We start from the raw sequence: 17,797 nt of genomic DNA on the forward strand, positions 1-17,797 counted from the left end.
AAAGACTAATGGAATTTACGCACAAGACTTGGTAGCTAAATTCTAAAAGGCAATAACGAAGAGGTAACCTTATATCTACGAAATATAGGGCGGTCGGGTGCATGTTACCATTGAGACACTGAAAGAGCTCGTTGGGGCTGGTCTCACACGACCATTGAGGAAGAGATGAAATCTACTGTCTTAGCAGCATCCATATCAATGTGGTTGTATATTTTTACTGTTTTTCGCAGCCTACGTCTGATCTGGATTGGACTTCGTGTGACTAGCTCTCCCAGGCGTGCCGTGTGTAATGTCAGAGTGCCGCCATGTTGCGCAGGGATCAGTACCGTTCTGCCACACTAATTGCTACAGCACTCCCTCTCGGTGTATATATAGTCTTGCACTTCATTTACTGTTGAAATGTTGCATGTAGTAACTAATATTGCTCATTCTCACTCGTCTAGGCCATATGGGAATGAAATACGGCCCGCGAAATTCTTTATGAAAAAACCACTTCACGGGGAGTTCTAAAACAGTCCAAATCCCATAGAAAAGGAACACTGTCAGGATATAAAGCAGGTTTGCATTTAATAATTAAAACATTTTCAACAGATATGTATTCTCTCCCGCAGATGAGCGGGCTTCGGAAGGGTCAACCCGCGATGAAGGCGCTGGCACACTCTGTACACTGCAGGGCAGTACAAATGGGCACAAAGCCAACACGAGCTAGACTCACTGAATACCAGGAAAATAAACCACATAAGTGGAACTGTGTTTTGCAGAAATACGACACCATGAAGGCGCCGAGGCTCTCGACTCCCAACAGAAAGGCCCGCTCTGCGGGTTGCGGGCAAATCCATACAAACGCCTCAGTGCGCGAACCATCAGTTCTACATGCCTGACTCCTTATTATTCATTTCACTGTACTTTGTTCAATTCATGCTGTAACAACGGTTGATGAATAGAGTCAATACGGGACTACGCAACGCAACTCGATACACTAGGCACTCTTACTGGGGGCTGCTCTTATGTTTCCAACCTGCCTGACGGCATATTCCTCAATTCAACAAACGAGGAGAGTGAAAACTGAAGATGTCCCGAGACTGATTGTGTGAATGCTATATAAGGGGATCGAGAAGGTTCTCCATAATGGACGAGCCCTGAAGGATACCTCAACGAATGGGCAACACCAGTGCGATTGGTCAGCAAGAGTTCGAGACAGGTGGTAAGTGCGAAAGAGTAGCGGAAATAAATTTCACGTATTTCGAGCTTTACTTCAGGGGACACTCCGCAAAGCAGTGGCCCTTTTTAAGACACGAAAATGCGGCAGATGGGTGAAACGCACAGAAGTTGATTTCAGACCCTGGTCCCTGGAGACAAGTGCAGAGAGACAGAGATAACTACGATTACGCGCTAGGGGAGACGAACGTCCTACCCAACACAGATACGGCGCAGGTCTCTTGCATGCAGCGCCGAAAAGGAGCAACCCGACATATGGCAACTGAAAGTGCAGTACACGTTCTCAGTAACGTGATATTTAAGAGAAAAGGCGAGCGAGCGAAGCTAAGGGTAAAGCCCAGCCAGTCACACGGTGTTGTTCGGTGCACTGAAGCCAAAAGGATGCCCCAGCCTGCTTCTGATAAAGATTCTCATGTGCAAGGAAAAATTTCCTGAGGAGCTAGTGTCTAGTCAGAAGATCGCGTGAGATGATGTAATCGGTGGCACCGAGAAAGGCGTTAACCCTCCCGAAACCTTCAACGGCTTGTCACAGTGGTCCCGAGAGTCACAATGCAACGAGCAGAGTAATCAATGGAGGAGTGTACTTTTTAAGGGTGCTCTTGACAGATATTGTAGGAGTACTGGATAGAACTTGTAAAATGCCATAGTCTAATAGGCGTGCCCAGGTCCAACCGACTGATGAGGGGCGCACTGGTAGCAAGCATTCACCCTTAATAGAGCATCTTTTTGTCGAAGGCACGGAACCAATTGGCCGACTTCCTTTGTCAACCAAAAAAGCCTTATCTCCAGGGCTTCACTGACGGTGTTCCCAGGGGACACAAGCACCAACTCTTCCTCTTTTGAAGGGCAGTGAGGACCCTCCGGCCCACTGGCGCAGCTTCAAGGAGAAAACCGTGGCCGTGCCTGCTAAAATGAAGGGGAAGGCACATAAGGACAGTAAAAATCGAGAAGTGCCGTTTTGTTCTGCGCGAAGACTGATCGAGTACCTGTATGAAGGGTGGCCGCAGCAGCAGAGTGAAGCGGAGACTCATAAAATACGCTTCTTTCCAGCCGCTAATTTAAAAACTTAGTTCCATTTGGTTTTTTATATGCATTGAAATTAGGGCCACGCTTCATAGCTAGAATTTGTGCCCATATCGGGCTTACTTGCCATTGATGCTCTGGCAAACCAAGCGGTAGTCCACTACCCCTTTGGGGGCCCTGAAAGGCAGTGCATGCAACGAATATGAATGAATCTGAAGTAGCCCAAAGGCCCATATGCTGAGCAATTATTGTTTGCTATATTCTTAAATAAAGGGGAATTGTTGAGCATTCGAATCGTTGCTGTTCTCGCTTCCGCGTGAAAGACGTTCACGCATTTGGCACTTCTCCTGGCCTGGCTGACACAAGCAATTCATCTGCTCTTTTGACTCATGCCGAGGTAGCTCCTTCTTTCCTGCCAGAGTGCACAGCCAGATAAGGGGCTGAAATGAAGAGGAGCTGAAGACTATTCATGTCCTGCGGGCTTGCAGCGGATTGCCAGGACGCCGATCACTCGGTCACGACGCGCACGAATTGACACGGACTACGATCTGCAAAGAACGCAGGCACTAAGCTTCTTGCTATAGCCTTAATCTTTTAACGACGAAGAATACCGATGCTTTGGACGTCTGCCCAATACAGCTGAGGGACCCGCTCCGGGGTTGCATGCAAACCACAACCCCTCAAGTTGACTGCAACACTGTAGTATTCACTGAAGCGCTCCTGCTTCAGCGGAGGGGGCAGTAAGCTAGCTGCTTGGCACTGTTGCCGCCTTTTCTTGTGCTGTGATTATCCGTGAATCGGAAATGTCGGGGAACTTCTACAAAGGAACAACCAAAGAGCAAACACCGTTCTTTAAAGATAAGGACAGTCAACTCATAGCTCAGCGAAAAGTGAGTCTTAGTGGGGTTGCGGAGGATTGGTAGCAATTCCTGCTTTTCTCATCCAGCAGCTCGATGCCGGCATGTGGCGGGCAGTACAGCGTAGCACTCCATTTTTCTCGGAAGAGAAAAATTACATTGTGCACTTGCTGGAGTCTCGTGTTTGCAGTGGCCAGCCATATTTGATCAAGAGGTTGACATGAGCAAGGTGAATGTGGAAGTGATGAAAGCGTGGATCAACCACAAGATCACCGAATTGTTGGGTAGGTCTTCAAGGCACGAAGATGCAGTATTTTTTCTACGACCCGTACCCAAAGCGGCTGAAAGACTTTTTTTTACGATGCTTTTGTGTCTTCTGCAATGACGTAGGTTTCGAAGATGATATCGTCATATCCTACTGCCTGTCACAGCTAGTGCCGGAAGAGGCTCTCGCTGCGGATGTCGATGAAAGTAAATTGGATTTCTTTCTGAGCGCAGCCGATTAGTGTGGCCGGTTCATATCGGCTGACAAATCCAGATAGTTGCCCATCGTTGTTGACTTTTGTGGCTGGCCGTAGTTTATGCAAGTGTGCTTGTTCGAGGTGATTGTGGTCCTGTTCAGGGAAGAATTACCTTTGCCCGAAGAAGCTTGCTATATCCCTTACTGGGTTCGTTGGCAAACAAGCAACTCACTTTGTCCGCGAATTGTGGAAACTGCTTTTGAGCGCCCAGGTAGGCATGCCTCGCTCTGTCGATTAGCTCATGCTTGCGTGCATCATTAAAGCATTCGCGTGAATCTTCTGGCACTTTTTTGAGGTTCCGTCTAGTACTTGCGCAGGCCATTTGTCGCGGCGACAAACTAGTTGCTGGTGTATTCTGGAGGAAGATTTTGATGTGCTGAACGGACCTCTGGAAGTGTTAGGAAATGCTTGCGATGTAGCGTAGGTGCAGAATGTCGGGCGTCTTTTGCGCAGAATACTCCTACGGGGATTCCACCTGAATTCCTAGAGAACAGGAGGCTGGAAATGGAGAGGAAGAGAGAGGAAGTGAGCGGAGTAACCGTGGTGCACCGAAGCTTGAGAGAATTATCCAGTTTTTATTTGTGGGCTTGCCATTACCTCTCACATTGTGCAGTTCGGCCTTAACACTTCTTTTTTTGCAGGCTGCACGCATCAACGAAGAGTTGGTGCGTAGACATGAACAAATGATGGCCACAGAGTTCAACAAACAGATCAAACAGTTTGCAACGGGTACCGCTCCACCGAAACCTCCAACTCTTGTAGCATGTGAGTTTCTTTGCCGACCTGCGACACGTCTTACAGGCAGCTAAATTGCTGCGGACTGCAGTGGTTGCGCTTGCTTCGGTAGCATCGTGTGCGTGCTCAGTGAACCTCACTGGTCCAGTTTTTCGCATTCATTTCTTGCAGACGATACAATTCCAGACACTGGAGGTGGCATGAGGGGATGGGATAATGACGATGCGCCTGCAGCTCGCGGCCGTGCAGGTCAGCAAACGACCCAATGTCACGCAGCGCACAAAGAGTGTGGAAACTTTGGCATTAGGGAAGCATCCAGTTTTGAGTGGGAGGTTGCAAGTCAACGTATAGAGAAATTGCGGCGTTAGAACGCCTACTGTACAGTTTCCTTATCAACAGTGGTAGGGACAATAGCGACTGTTTTGAACTAATTTGCCCATTGCATGTCCTGTTAATTGCTCACCTCTTCAGCATCGCACGAGCGCAGCAGAAGTCGCAGCCGCTCGGGTGGCAGAAGCCGCCGCACTAGGAGCGACAGGCACGAGAGGCGTAGGGGCCGAAGGCGCAGCGAGTCCCGGAGTGTGTCGCGCTCCCCCGTTCGATCACCAAGCCGAGGTGGGGCGTCTGCCAGCTTTTTAAGGACTCGTTTTCCCGTCTAGACGTTGCTGCTCCAGCTAGTATCAGTAGTAGAGCCCGCGCTGTGCACTGATCTACTGTATTACAGTTTGTCGTGCGAGGGTACAGGCCGGGACAGGGATCGTGATCGTCGGCGTGGCCGGTCAAATGATCGTGATTAGCCTGTATTCAGATTTTGGCCGCAGTGACGGCTGTCCCGTATTGTAAGCTGTGCGCACTGACTATCCTCAAAGCTCTAGTTGCAGAGGTAGGCGAACAGCACAGACATAGATGTGTCTTTAAGGATTCGTGCTCGAAAAGTGATGGCGATGCGCCAGTAGTCTCGCTGTTGTGTTAAGGCGGCTTTTGTTGCATTCTTTGGTGAGGCAGCAGCGTTTACTTGCTGTGGAATTACAGTTGATAATCACTATATATGCGTGGACCGTCGCACCTTAAGCGGTTGCTGACTGCGTTGCATTGAGATTTTCATCAACCACAGCGGCCAGGGCAACAAAATCGCTGGAGTTGTAGAGTAGGCTCATGACTGAATGTGCTGCCTCGCTGTTCTGCATGTCGGGAACGATCAAAGTGGAATAGGGACTTCTGGCTCGTCTGAGGGATGGTGCTTCACCAGGCCCTTTGGCAGTACAACACCTCTGTGTAGGCGTCTGGGACTTTTTGGCGATATATTGATGATCTTGTGTTCATGCTGCGGAACTGCACAGTACTCAGAGTTTTTTAAGGTCGGTCACGTTACTTTTCCAGGTGACTGGGTTGGCTAGTGCCGGTAATGGTGACACCAAACGTAACGCGTTGTTTGGGGTGGTGATTTGGTTGTGCATAGATGCTTCTGGGCTTGCGGCTATAGCAGGCCCGTACTAGTTAAAACGCGTGTGGTCTAGTGTAGGGTCTTAAGAATTATCAGGGAGACTGAATGGTAGTGACGAGTGCCTAGGCATTCACTGAACAGTGCAGTGTTACTCACTTAGATGAACGAAGAACTGCGGCTACTGCCACGGGCTGTGAAGAGCTGGAGTAAAAGCATGATTGGAGGCACGCACGAAGGGCCATCTTGTGGAGGCGAGATGCTCGTCCTGATATCTGTTTTCTTCAATGTGTAAAAATGTTTACACACGTAAATAGTGAGGTGCGCACTGCTCGTGCTGCTTTCCATGGACTACCGAGGCCTTCTCGTTTTTAACTGCAGGGCGTCATCGTGCCAGTCACCGCGTAGCGGGCCTCTAGATTCCATACAGGTACACCACTGGTAGGGCTAGAGAAAAGCGGAGTGCGCCTAGCAGAGAGTAGCGTGGTTACGCCTTTTTTCAGCTGTTGCCCATTAGGGGACAGTGAGAAGACGAATGATGGCACTCGATGATCAGCGCGACAAAGAGACTCTGAGGCTGTACTTCCCCACAAGGCACCAGTTGCAGCGAAGCGTAGGTCCTGAGCATACACTAAGAAACAGCGTGGACTCTTTCCGTGCAATATTTGGGCGTTGTTCGTGTACAAATGGACGTGCAGTTGTGGCTACAGCGGTCGCAGCACCAGCCCAGGAGGGGCTTCGTATCAGATGTCTGCGTGGTTGCACTGAGTCCTGCCTCATGCACTCGGTTCATGTCGGAATGGCCTGACCAACCGTAGCCCGCAAAGTGAGTTCATTTTGGTCATTTTGGATCCCGAAGGGGGTTTCAAGGTAATCAGGATGTTGGGTTCTCTTGTCCGAGCCGTTTAAATAGCGAGAGTCAAGCCACCTAGTCCTCCGCTGGCGCTGTGTGCTCGACGCAGCGCCACTCTATTACCGTAAAGTGTTTTCGCTGTAGCGCGTCCTCCACCAGTTGAGTAGTGTGCCTTCTATATCCCAGCTCGTTGACGGAGGGCAGGAATGATCAGGGTGAGCAGTACAGTGGAGACAGGAAGCTACCTTGAGAGGCTGCGTAGATCGGAACCAATATATGTAGAATACGAAGTGGCTATGGCGTCAGCAAGAAGCCCCAACAACCGTGGGTTGGAGGGACCCTTAGACGTTTTGCAGCCACGCCAGGTTGTTGGAGTGGACAGCGACTATGATGTAGCCTTCAGAACTGGTACGAGCAGCTTTAGAGGCGTTGATAAGCAGCGAAACTAAAGGAGTCACGGGGCAAGTGGAGCATAGGAGGTGCAAAGGAGAGGTTATTCGAAGCTGCCCCACTTTCCAGCAGGTGACCAGGCAGCCTGGTAAAGCTACGTAGAAATTAAGCAGTGCTTGGAGCACTACGGCTTGGGACATTTGCTGGGAGGTGTGAGCTCCCGCTTTCCTCACACACATAGTGAGTAGAACACACTCAACGCATCCTCCGACCAAAAGAAGATCTGTGCCATCGATGTGGGATATGCGCCTTCATGGGAGGTGTATCATTGAACACCGGAACAGGCCTCGTCCGAAGCACCCGTAAAACAGGTAGGCAGGGCAAACATTGAAAGCCCCTGAGTAGAACAACCACAAACATGGTAAAGATATGATGGTATTTTATAGGGGAAGGTGACATGCGGCTGCACAACGAGGGCGGTGGCCCAGCTGCTAGCCAGATACATATCTTCCAGTGACTTGTCTCCGTTGTTCAGACGTCGACGCGGCATATTGGAAATTACTTATTAGTAAAGGGAGTTTTCGGCACATGAACAATAGAGAAGTTCCCTTGGCCGGTTCTCGTTTCCTGTTCTGAAATCCCCGACTCTCCCGGCGTTTAGCTTCCGAATAAAGCGCTTTTGTTAAATCGTGCACGGTTTTTAGTTTCAGCTGATCATCTAGTTCGACGGGCTTCTCATTGGAACGTTCTCCAAATTCGTGCGCTGTTACTCCTTGGAAGCTGGGACTCAAGTGTATGCACGGGAATCTTGTGGGGGCTTCGTGGAATCTTGCCTCTGTGGAAAGCTTGGGTCTTTGTAGGCATCCAGTCTGCTAAGCACTGAATACACTTTATGCTGCGCATTTGAAGCTTTTACTCGGCTGCTCTCAACTGTTTGCTCTTCGTAGTTGTAGTTGTACTTCACCTCATATTCGTGGACCCTGGGGAGGGCTTTCTGTCCCTCCTCGAGCCGGCATTCCCATGACGTTTGTGTCATTCCGCTGTTTTGAAGGCGTGCGCGTCCTTGGATTGTCGCTGTCGCGTTTCGTAGCATTGCCCCTTCTGCTTCCTCCTGCGCTTCCCGATGAGGGACGTGTGTTAGCTCATCGACCGAAAACGGTTCATTGCCCCGTCAGCGGTGCTTTGTTTCAGGTTCATTCACACAGCCAGAATGACGTCTTCTCGGAGTGCCTCCTACCGTCGCTCCTAGAGCGTTTTTTTCGCGGGACAATACCCTAGAAGACAGCGCAGTAGGAACAGCGCAGTACGGCATCTCCTTTGTCTCCCTCGATCCTGATCACGCGAGGACTAAATAAACATATGCTTACATTTACATGTATACAGCATGAGGTCAGGGGAGACAGCCTGAGGCTATGACTGGTCTCTGGATAAGGAAGCGGATGGTTTTGGGCGCTTCTCGTTTTGTGGCATTTACAGTAGTCCGCCCGTTTGAGCCACATGCGCCTTTGGTCCCCATGTTACTCTTTCGTAAGACGCATAAATAAGGGCCTTTCCGGACTTGCAGGCCGTGCGGAATGAGAAGGAGATACTATGTCAAGAGAGTGATGAATTTCCTAGGAAGATGCACCCAGGTGGCCTTTGCCGGGCAATTCTGAATCAATACTCCCCCCAGCAGCATCGCGAGTTTAGTAAAGGCCTCCTGAAGCTGGTGAACTACGTGCTGTAGCAAACGCATAATTAGCTTGAGCAAAAGAACAGTTCCAGGAAATCCGCTTAGTTCAAAGAATGTAGATATTGAACTCTGCTAAACCCTTTTGGAGGCCATGGAAGGCAAAACAGAGCAGGAATCCCACGACTCTGGAACAATATATTGTAGTATCTGGATACCTTCCCCGTGACAGTCTCTCTGAACATTGCAAACATTTGCACTATACTTATAAAAATAAAATTGTTACACCAGAGGCTCCACTTCCATCATCGTCAGTTACTGTTTCTGCGTTTGTGCGCTCCTAAAGAGTTGTGGCACTCCGTTTCGGCACTGTTACATAAAAAACGCCAGTGATACTTCCACCATGTGAGTGAAAACTTGTATTTCTATAAGTTGGAAAATGCTGTGAGGAGTGTCTCCAGTTTGGCTCCGTACAGGTAGGCTACCACTCCACGCTATTTGAATTGACGTGAATGCGCTCGCCATTGTTCCGCTCTTCAGCAGCCAGCAACAGTCCCACCTGCATGCTGCGAAAGCTCATCTTTGCGCAAGTAAAATAACAATCATAGATGTATTTCCTGTATTAAATAAGGACATTTTTGCGAGCCTTCGCAATGTTGCCCTGCCTTCTTGGTCGCGCATGCGCACAACCTGCGGCACTGCCCTTGAACAGTGCAGCCGCCAGACTTGGCAAATGCAGCTTCTCCCCATTTGCCATCTCTGATATTCGATTTATTGCCACTCACAGCCCTCATTTGCACATTCCTTCCCCTCCCCCGCGAGAGTTCGAGCCAGATGGCAGCCCCAAAGTGTATCGCCTTACTCAGACCACGTACAACCACAAGTATGACTGGCAGCGGTGGTATTTGGCCCCAGTTGGCGTCTTTCACACAGTGTACAAGGGGCAGTTCGCAAGGGATAGTCCCGCGCATTAGTACGTCCAACAATACAGCCAGGCTCACGTATTTTCAAGGGTTTTGCTATAGCTCGTAGCGTGTGCACACAACCCTTCCTGTCATTCAGTAGCCTTCGGCCCTCTAGGGAAAAGTCCTGTCTGTTCTCTTCTTTTCTGCAGTGCATGGCTGCTGCAGCATAACATGATAGTGGCGTCTGTGCCGCTACTACTATTTTCCCTAACTGTCGCCTTCATGATAACAACTTTCTCCCTCGTTGGTACGTTCAAAGTATGCCATGTCGCCAAATTTCACTTTGCTGGAGACGATGCATCATACGAGGAAGACGCGTTGCAAAACACTTAGATGCTACACACCTGCGCTCCGCGGTGGCAGGTATTCGGCCAAAGCGCTTCACGTTGGAATGGATGCTTGCAAACAAGGAGAGAGAAAGAGCAGAGAACAGCAATCCGATGACCCGCTATTTAGACAGAAGGCGAAAAGTGAGCATCTCACCACTCTTGGCCTTTCCACGTGGTCAGCTTCGCATGCTCGCCATCCCGCACTTAGCTGGCCACTGACTCCAGGTTGTCAGTGTGCAGTTGTTAAATGCTTGCAGGAACGAGGTTCGAACTGGTTGCCGGAGAAGTACTTGTTGACTCATCCATTCTTGTCCGTGAAAAGTGAGACTCCAGCTGCTGACGCGGCTGCCAAAGAATAAGTTTTGGCCAGCGGGAAACCAGAGCTGCCTCAGAGCAGTGAAGAAACGCAGAAGTAGCTGCACGACGAAAACCTTCATGACTTGAATGGGAGTGGCATGTTTCTTGATGTGAACGACCTCTATGAAGGGAGGCGCGAAGCGTTAATGTGGGTACAGAGAAGGATGCAACAAGAAGACGGAGGAACTTGCGACTCAGGGGCAGTGCCAACCATAAGTAACCGATAATTTCGCGAACTTGGGCTGGGGAAAGCCTTTTGCCGTGCCTCGCGCGGACATGGTGCTAGCAAGCATCCGAAGTGCCGCAGAAATACTGATTGGCCTTTTCCCTGTTGCCGTTTGACCTTCAATTGTGAAGGTGATCGGACTTCGGCTGGGCGTGAATCAGGCAGCCTGCTGTCGCGCGTGTTGATGCGGGACACTTAGAAACGCACGCTAGCACGGAGCATGTCTATCACACTGTGAGCATCAGCTCATTTGTACAAGGAAACACGAGCCAAATTTATTTTACGAACAGTTGAGGTGCTAGTCTGCCACTTGAGTGCTAAAATTGGGCCTTGTTGGCCGCCAGTAGACGAGGAAATTGCGACTCAAGGGAGAATTGATGTAGTCCTTTTGTTCGCGCTGAAAGCAATGGGTGCGCGTGGTCAACGAGCTTCGGCTTTGTAGAGGGAATCATTCAACATGACGCTTAGAAACGGACCAATGAGCTTCAGCTTTGTAGAGGAAACCATTCAACATGACGCTTAGAGACGGACCCGTACGTCGGGGCAACGCCGCTACGTATTAACAGTTGCGACAGTTTCGACAGTTCACTTCACGGTGGACCGGGATAGTGACAAGGCCTCGTGCAGTAAGCCGTGGATGGGTGCGTATCCTTTGAAACTGATAATGGTGGCTACCAGGTAGCACCCGCTCTTGTGGGCCCTTTGGCTTGCCTGGATTAGAAGATATCTTGACGCACTATTGCTCTTCTGGCGTCAGCGCCACGTCTTACCCATCTTCATCAGCTACGGCGTCTGCAGCGTGCTCCTTGATGTGCTCCACATGTACTGCAGAGAAGTGCAATTCATCAAATCGAGGGAATGCACGACAGGAGAAGCTACTCAGACTCGTATGAAGATAGTTGCATAAGAATACGGGCTTGGCTTACGCTGATACTGTTCACGGTCTATGCGCATGTGCAGCTCTTGAAGGGAAAAGCCGTCGGCGAGTAGTCTTCAGCATACACAGCATTGCACAGAATCGCCCAATAGGACTAAAATGAGGCGAGCTCCACCAGTATCAGTGGAGGGAGCAGCGACACGCTGCCCTTCCAAAGCCTGAGCAGTCAGTTATTCGGAAGGGGTGACCATCCAACTACCTCGTCCAACTCCCTCACCTAAATTTCTTTCCGTTATTTAGCTCCAGATGGACTTCAGACGGCGCATCGTACCTGCGGAGGGCGAATGCACGTTGCAGTTTTCTCCAGTGTGATGTTGCTATTGCAATCTTCTGGGTTGAATGCTCCCACTCGCAAAGTGGCATCGATGACCAGAGAGTGCTGTTACTCATCCCAACCCAAACGCCATCAACTTTAAGCAGCCTACCCTAAGAACTCAACTCGTGACTTCAGGCTCGGGAAATTCCTCCGGATCTTGTCGCTACGCAGCATGCAACCGAGCTGTCGACATCCTTCAGACGCAGTCCGGCCTGGGTATAACCGCAAGCGAATTTCCTTCACGTGAGAAAGAAAATGTAATTGAGGAAATAAACGCCACTTCGGCATTATGACAGATGATGAAGACCCTCGGCTGACGGCTCTCGTAAGCTCCACGACGGCTTCCGACAAATCACCTGTGTATACTTCCCATCCTCGTGATTTTGGATACTTACAAGGAGCCCGGACAGATGATTGTGTCTAGATAAACCGCGTTGGTGCCCCTGTTCTCGATGGGAACATTGATCCCTTCATTGCAATACCATGGCTACATCGGGCTCAGTTGGGGCTGGCGGGCTGCTGACCTGGGCTGCAGGAAACTTCTTCATGTCTAATCAGAGCTTTGGATGCACTCCATTAAGACATTGCCGTACCACTGTGCACAGTATTGTGTGGTTCATGAAGCACGGTGGCTTTCCTCGGTGACGGAGGGTGAGGTATGTGGTGAGGATTGGCCACTTGTTAGCGAGTGTGTTTTGCTATAAAATCACAGTGGTGGTCCTTCAGAGAGCCTTTCTATGACGAGCGTTTTCATTGCCAGCTCCTCCGTGTCACCAGAATCGCTGATAGCTGCTGACGGTTGAACATGGAAATGACCGCAGTCTTGGTCGCTGTATCTCCATAATATTCACCGGCCTCCAGGCCGGCTGCTTCCTCCTCCATTCGCCGAGAAAACAAGAGCGGTAGCTGGGAGGTTACCTGGACATGAGCGCTTTGGCGTAGCTGGATGTCTGGTGAAGTAGTGCCCAAGTTTCTGGTTGGTGAATGCGAACAACGCTGCAGAGGCGATGAAGTCTCGAAATCTTTACGGTCCCGTTCATTTGTCGAATGTGAAGGCAACATGGGGAGGCTCAACAGGAGGTGTTTTAGCTGTGCGTTTCGTTTGTCGCTTATCATTGCTAATCCTGTTCAATGGGGGTGTCGTGTTGAGCAAGGACGTACCAGAGGCGTTGTCTCAAGAGGGCTCTTCTAAATTGGCAGCAGGAGCATATCGGGCCCCCGCAACTTTTGAGGGGGAAGAAAAATGGGACCAGAGCTACATTTTCAACCCATCCCCTGCATTCTGGAAGCCTTTTGAGTCCTTTCGCGTATCGTCTTTTCCCCCACACGACTTAGGTCACCACCCACGGGAACCGCACCGGCTTATATTTGCTTCGTGCAATAGACAACCAGAAGGTACGCCAGAAGCGGAAAATGCAAACAGGATTAGGAACTGTGCGTTCTGGGCGAAGATGCTTTGCACCGAAGATGTTGGTGTCGCGTCACTCAGGGCTGGATGAGGAGCATGATTTGGAAGGGCGGCGTGTCTGGAAATACATCAGCCGCCGAAAGCCTCGGGCTTTTCTTTGGATGGGGGACAATGTATATGGTAACAATGCCCTGTTTTGGTGTTCTAATGAAGACCAGCTACCAATGAGACGATCCGTGCACTGCTCATTCCAAACACTCTATAAATTTCCGACTTATTGATTCGTATGTCCTTTACGAACGATGTCTGCAGCGGATCACATGCAGCTTCCAACTGCAAAAGATTCGAGGAATTTTTTGTGGAAGCTTTCGGAGGGGAAGAAACCAATCCCGCCACCAGGCCTCATCGCAGCATACAATAGTCAACTTGCCAATAACGAATATAGGGTCAGACGAAAGAAATGTGCAGATTTTCCCGGGCGTTACTGATTTGGGGCTACTGGCACTGTTCTAACTGAACGTCGACTTTCTTATCTCCAGTTGTTTGTTTTATGTTACTGCCTACGTGTCATTCTTAGGAATTCTTGAAGAGAGTACCTGCTGTTGTAGGGACTTGGGATGACCATGATATGGGTGAAGACAATGCCAACAAGATGTACTCTTTCAAATATGGTGTGCATCCAGTGCGTAGTCAATCTCTTTTGCACGGTGACCTAACCTGTACTCAGCCACAGGTCTCCGCAGGTCCTAAAAGCAGTGTCCTTCAACTACAGAATTCGGGTTGCGGTTGAGTTATATCTCCTTTTGTGCTGTAGAATCGAAGGAAGCCATGCTCGACTTCTTGGGCGTAAGCAGATCTGAGGCCATTCGCTCGCTAGAATGGAGAGGCGTGTACTCATCTCACCAAATCTACCTGGGGGAAGATTTGACTGTTAAATTGATTTTTCTTGACCTGCGGTACGTCCACCAGTGTGGGCAGAAGTTTTAGATGACAAGGGCACTGCAGGCACATTTTGCGCTGTAAATCTCTGTTGCCCTATGAGGCATGTTAAAGCCGCACATGAAGTCTTGCGATGTATGAAAATGTACAGCTTTGAAAAAGATAGCTGGTGGCTCATGGATCTCGGTGACATGCTTGGAGAGCAGCAGTGGGCGTGGCTACAGCAGGAACTTCAAATGTCGACGGCAGATGTCAATGTAATTGTCTCATCCCTGCAGACGTTTGCTAATCACAGGCAAGAAAAATAAAATGCCTAGTTTCTGAATAGAAACAGCTTGTCTGTAGGCATACTCCTGCTCTACGTGCACCGCGTAATTCGCGGGTTTGCCCTTCGGGCAGTTTTGGGCGATTTTGTTCGCAAGCCCTACCAATTTTGCGTGCTTGTATTAGCTTAACTGAAGTGGAACTGTCGGGTTTCTTGCTTTGGCCTTGTGTGCTTAAAGTGGTTATCCACTGATTTTTCTGGAGCATTTCCTTGCCGAACTTCTTTGCGGACTGGCAGACACAAACACGTGGGCATCCAAACACCCCATTCTGTCTGTGTATGCATGCGTAAGATTAGTAACAGAGACCTGGAGTCACTTCCCATGGGCTCGAGAGCGGCTTTTTGCGCTTCTAGCAGGCTCTGCTGCTAAAACACCGATTATCCTCTCAGGGGACACGCACTATGCGGAGTTTGCAGGTACGTCTTTCAAAGATTGGCAGCTTGTAATAGGTGCTAGTTTATTTACTGGCCAGAGTACGGCTTCTGTTAGTTAGTACGATAGGCAGATTCTTGGAATGTTAGGGGGGTGTTGCGAATCTCCTGAGTCATCTGTTTCAGCTGTACATTGCCAGCGCCTCCCCGAAAACTGGTGCCTTAACGAGCCAGAAGCCAGAAGCTTTTTGACTGCATTCCACAATCTTACAACTGGGAATCCTACTCCCCTCCAGCAACTACGGCGACTGGCTGACTCTGATGGCGATGAGCTGGATCTGAAGCAAGGACAAGCTGAAGGCCACAAAACGAGCAGTGGCTGCGATCCTTCATTGCAATGCTGTATTCCATTGCACACCGAATCACCTCTCTTCCGGTGGATTCCTCGCCACCTCCCATTTTTCTTGTTAGCCCTTTTCCGTGTTGCAACGAAGCCAAATGTGTTTGCTCCGAGGCAAGAATGGAGGCGCCCACGGGCGCCTGCCTTTTCTGGGGCATTCCCGGCGCCGCCATTTGTTCCTGATGAAGTGGAGCAGGATGAGTGGCTCAGCGAAGACCACTCAAGTGTGTATCTCTTTGATATGACTAGCAGCGGACTGGGGCATGGCGTGCCTGAGTCAATGTGCCGAGCTACTCCAGCAATGGTAGAACTAGCTACCTATTTCCTAACTGAAGGGCTTCCATTTGCGTCTTCTCTCAATTCAGACAATACAGGTACTGGACTTCCCTCCAAAGCTCTATGCAATTACATGATGACGACAAACACGGTTTGGTATTTGTTCCTTCCTTCATTGGTCTTTCCGAAGCCGCTGAGTTTTTGCTTCAGGGCCTCGTTTGCTCTACACGGAGCGCAATTTCGGGGAGCTTGAATTCATCGAAAACCCGCTGAACATTGTTTTGTTTCCTTCTGTGGACGAAAATGCGGCATCACAGCAAGACGATGCTTTACAGAGCTCGGGAGGCAACTCTGGGTCGACTGTTCAGCTTCTTCGTGTGAGGGAGAAAAATGAAACACTGCGTGACATTCATAATCAGCGGCAGCAGAAACGGCCACTAAACTTGCATCGTGAATTGACCCGGAGCCTTTCGGTTAAGTTTCAAGACAAACTTCAGAAATATAAGGAGCAGCGCAAGCGCCTGGTGAATGAGCTGCAAACGAAGCGTTATGAGCGCGCGACATTTTTGGAGCGTCTCATGGATCTGTCACATGACTTTGAGACTTACACGTGGTCCGCGCTCGGTGATAATGCAATATTGTTTTCGCGATTGTTACAGCTCCACTCAGCGCTGCTCGTGAGCCACGCTTGTGAAGATGAGGGGTCAGATGGCGTGGACATCAACTCAACGCGTACAAGGAATAAGTTATTCGATTCATGCAGCCTGCTTACTCCGTGGAGTGCTGTTCCAAGCGTGCCGAAGTCGAAGTCCCTCGTTGATTCAGTTTTTCGTTGGCTGTGGGACAAGATATTCGAATTGGATTCCCGCCGAAAAGCGTATAGAAATAGCCTTCCCTTTGGTGATGCTGCAGTTCTGCGCCTCAGTGCCGCAACAGATCAGCTAGCACGCATGTCTGCAAAGCTACGCGCTGCTAGGCTAGCCAGTGCAGCAGCTTCAAGGCGATTACTGCCGCGTAAAATCATTCACACACGGTTTCTTGCGGTAAAGAATTCTCACTCATTGACGTCGAAGGAGAGCAAAGTGATGCATCGGCTGCTCGTTCACGGGCTGTTCTCTGCAGCAAGTGATGGGCTATTACGACGGGCGTGCATGCAGCTACAAAGCCCGCGACGACAACAACAGCGTGAGGAGATAAATGAGTTATTTCATCGGGGAGTGGCAAGCCAGCCTGCCGACGCAGGCGCCTTCGCTGATCTCGATGCAGATCTTCATTTGGTATGCACTGTTGTGGATATACCCGCAGTTTATCGTCAGCCAAGTGCGGGAAAAGCTTCCCTTTCTCCGCTAGAGGAAGGAATATCTGTCACTAACCGAGGGGCCCGTGCAGTAGCCGACAGTTGGATGCTTGTGGAACTGCTGGAGACGAAGACATGGATCCTTTCACGGACTTTTGACGCGGTCACAGGGCGTCTTGCGAAGGAGAAGCTCCTGTCTTCATTTGCTTCGAAACAGCGAGAGCGTCAGGGTGGTATTGGCCAGTGGACCTGTCAAGGCTGGAGGGGCCCCACGGAAAGTCGCATGTATTTGTGTCACCTCTGTATACTAATTGCATCTTTGCTTGCTCTCGGCCTAGTGAGTATCATCATCATTGGCATTATTCTACTCGCCTGTAAAGTGGTTGCGAGGGCACTGGCTTTCGTGCGGGCAATCTGTAGGGGCAGAAGCGCTACGTCAAGTAAACATACTTGTACCGTACCTACAGGCCAGCGTGTGAAGAATTCGCCACAGCACCGCATCTCGATGTCCAAGATGCCGTCTGTTGATTGATTGCCATCGCAATAATGCGGATGAACCAATCAGCCTACCTACACAAGCAAAATGTGGGGAAGCTACTCCCACGGTGTAAACTGCCAGCAGTTTTAAAGTGTTCCTGCCTGAGTCACGCCGTGAAAGTCGACTTTTTAAATACTTGCCGTGTGCAGGTTTTCCAACTCTTAATGCTGCACGGGAACGTACCCTCTTCGCCGTCACCTTTTAAATATAGGTGTCCAAGACGAACTAGCAGAAGCTCGTGGGACTAGAATAGCTAGTTGCCTAGCCGCAGCTTTGTTGCTGCCGATACGGCTTAGTCGCAACCTCAGCGGCTGCATCGGTGGTGTGTAGCTCTCAAGGAGATGAGAAAGCTTTTCCGTATTGTTCTTCGAGTTGGACAACAGATTAGTACTGCGGAACTCGAAA

At 49.9% G+C, this 17,797-nt stretch overlaps 5 protein-coding genes across 5 annotated transcripts; 3 read left to right on the forward strand and 2 right to left on the reverse strand.

The window, feature by feature from the left end:
• Positions 1-3,044: 3,044 nt before the first annotated feature.
• On the forward strand, positions 3,045-5,505 carry ENH_00018000 (PWI domain-containing protein, putative; the record flags this gene model as incomplete). Its single annotated transcript, XM_013584342.1, has 10 exons — positions 3,045-3,131; positions 3,289-3,382; positions 3,489-3,569; positions 3,721-3,830; positions 4,073-4,144; positions 4,261-4,384; positions 4,526-4,603; positions 4,791-4,969; positions 5,099-5,193; positions 5,469-5,505. The coding sequence occupies 10 exons, from the start codon at positions 3,045-3,047 to the stop codon at positions 5,503-5,505; spliced, it is 957 nt and encodes a 318-aa protein (XP_013439796.1).
• Positions 5,506-7,825: 2,320 nt separating this feature from the next.
• ENH_00018010 (hypothetical protein, conserved) lies at positions 7,826-8,131 on the reverse strand (the record flags this gene model as incomplete). Its single annotated transcript, XM_013584343.1, has 1 exon — positions 7,826-8,131. The coding sequence occupies one exon, from the start codon at positions 8,129-8,131 to the stop codon at positions 7,826-7,828; it is 306 nt and encodes a 101-aa protein (XP_013439797.1).
• A 1,229-nt stretch (positions 8,132-9,360) lies between these two features.
• Positions 9,361-10,360, forward strand: ENH_00018020 (Chromosome II, complete genome, related; the record flags this gene model as incomplete). Its single annotated transcript, XM_013584344.1, has 4 exons — positions 9,361-9,680; positions 9,822-9,919; positions 10,036-10,142; positions 10,259-10,360. The coding sequence occupies 4 exons, from the start codon at positions 9,361-9,363 to the stop codon at positions 10,358-10,360; spliced, it is 627 nt and encodes a 208-aa protein (XP_013439798.1).
• A 990-nt stretch (positions 10,361-11,350) lies between these two features.
• ENH_00018030 (hypothetical protein, conserved) lies at positions 11,351-12,719 on the reverse strand (the record flags this gene model as incomplete). Its single annotated transcript, XM_013584345.1, has 5 exons — positions 11,351-11,409; positions 11,511-11,575; positions 11,739-11,792; positions 11,947-12,049; positions 12,635-12,719. The coding sequence occupies 5 exons, from the start codon at positions 12,717-12,719 to the stop codon at positions 11,351-11,353; spliced, it is 366 nt and encodes a 121-aa protein (XP_013439799.1).
• A 125-nt stretch (positions 12,720-12,844) lies between these two features.
• On the forward strand, positions 12,845-17,386 carry ENH_00018040 (hypothetical protein, conserved; the record flags this gene model as incomplete). Its single annotated transcript, XM_013584346.1, has 10 exons — positions 12,845-13,232; positions 13,327-13,425; positions 13,558-13,691; positions 13,823-13,916; positions 14,060-14,201; positions 14,336-14,479; positions 14,802-14,926; positions 15,068-15,505; positions 15,647-15,655; positions 15,768-17,386. The coding sequence occupies 10 exons, from the start codon at positions 12,845-12,847 to the stop codon at positions 17,384-17,386; spliced, it is 3,192 nt and encodes a 1,063-aa protein (XP_013439800.1).
• Positions 17,387-17,797: the final 411 nt, after the last annotated feature.

Source organism: Eimeria necatrix, genomic scaffold (assembly GCF_000499385.1).
Source record: "Eimeria necatrix Houghton genomic scaffold, Enh_scaff15, whole genome shotgun sequence".
In the NCBI taxonomy this organism is placed as follows: Eukaryota; Apicomplexa; class Conoidasida; order Eucoccidiorida; family Eimeriidae; genus Eimeria; species Eimeria necatrix.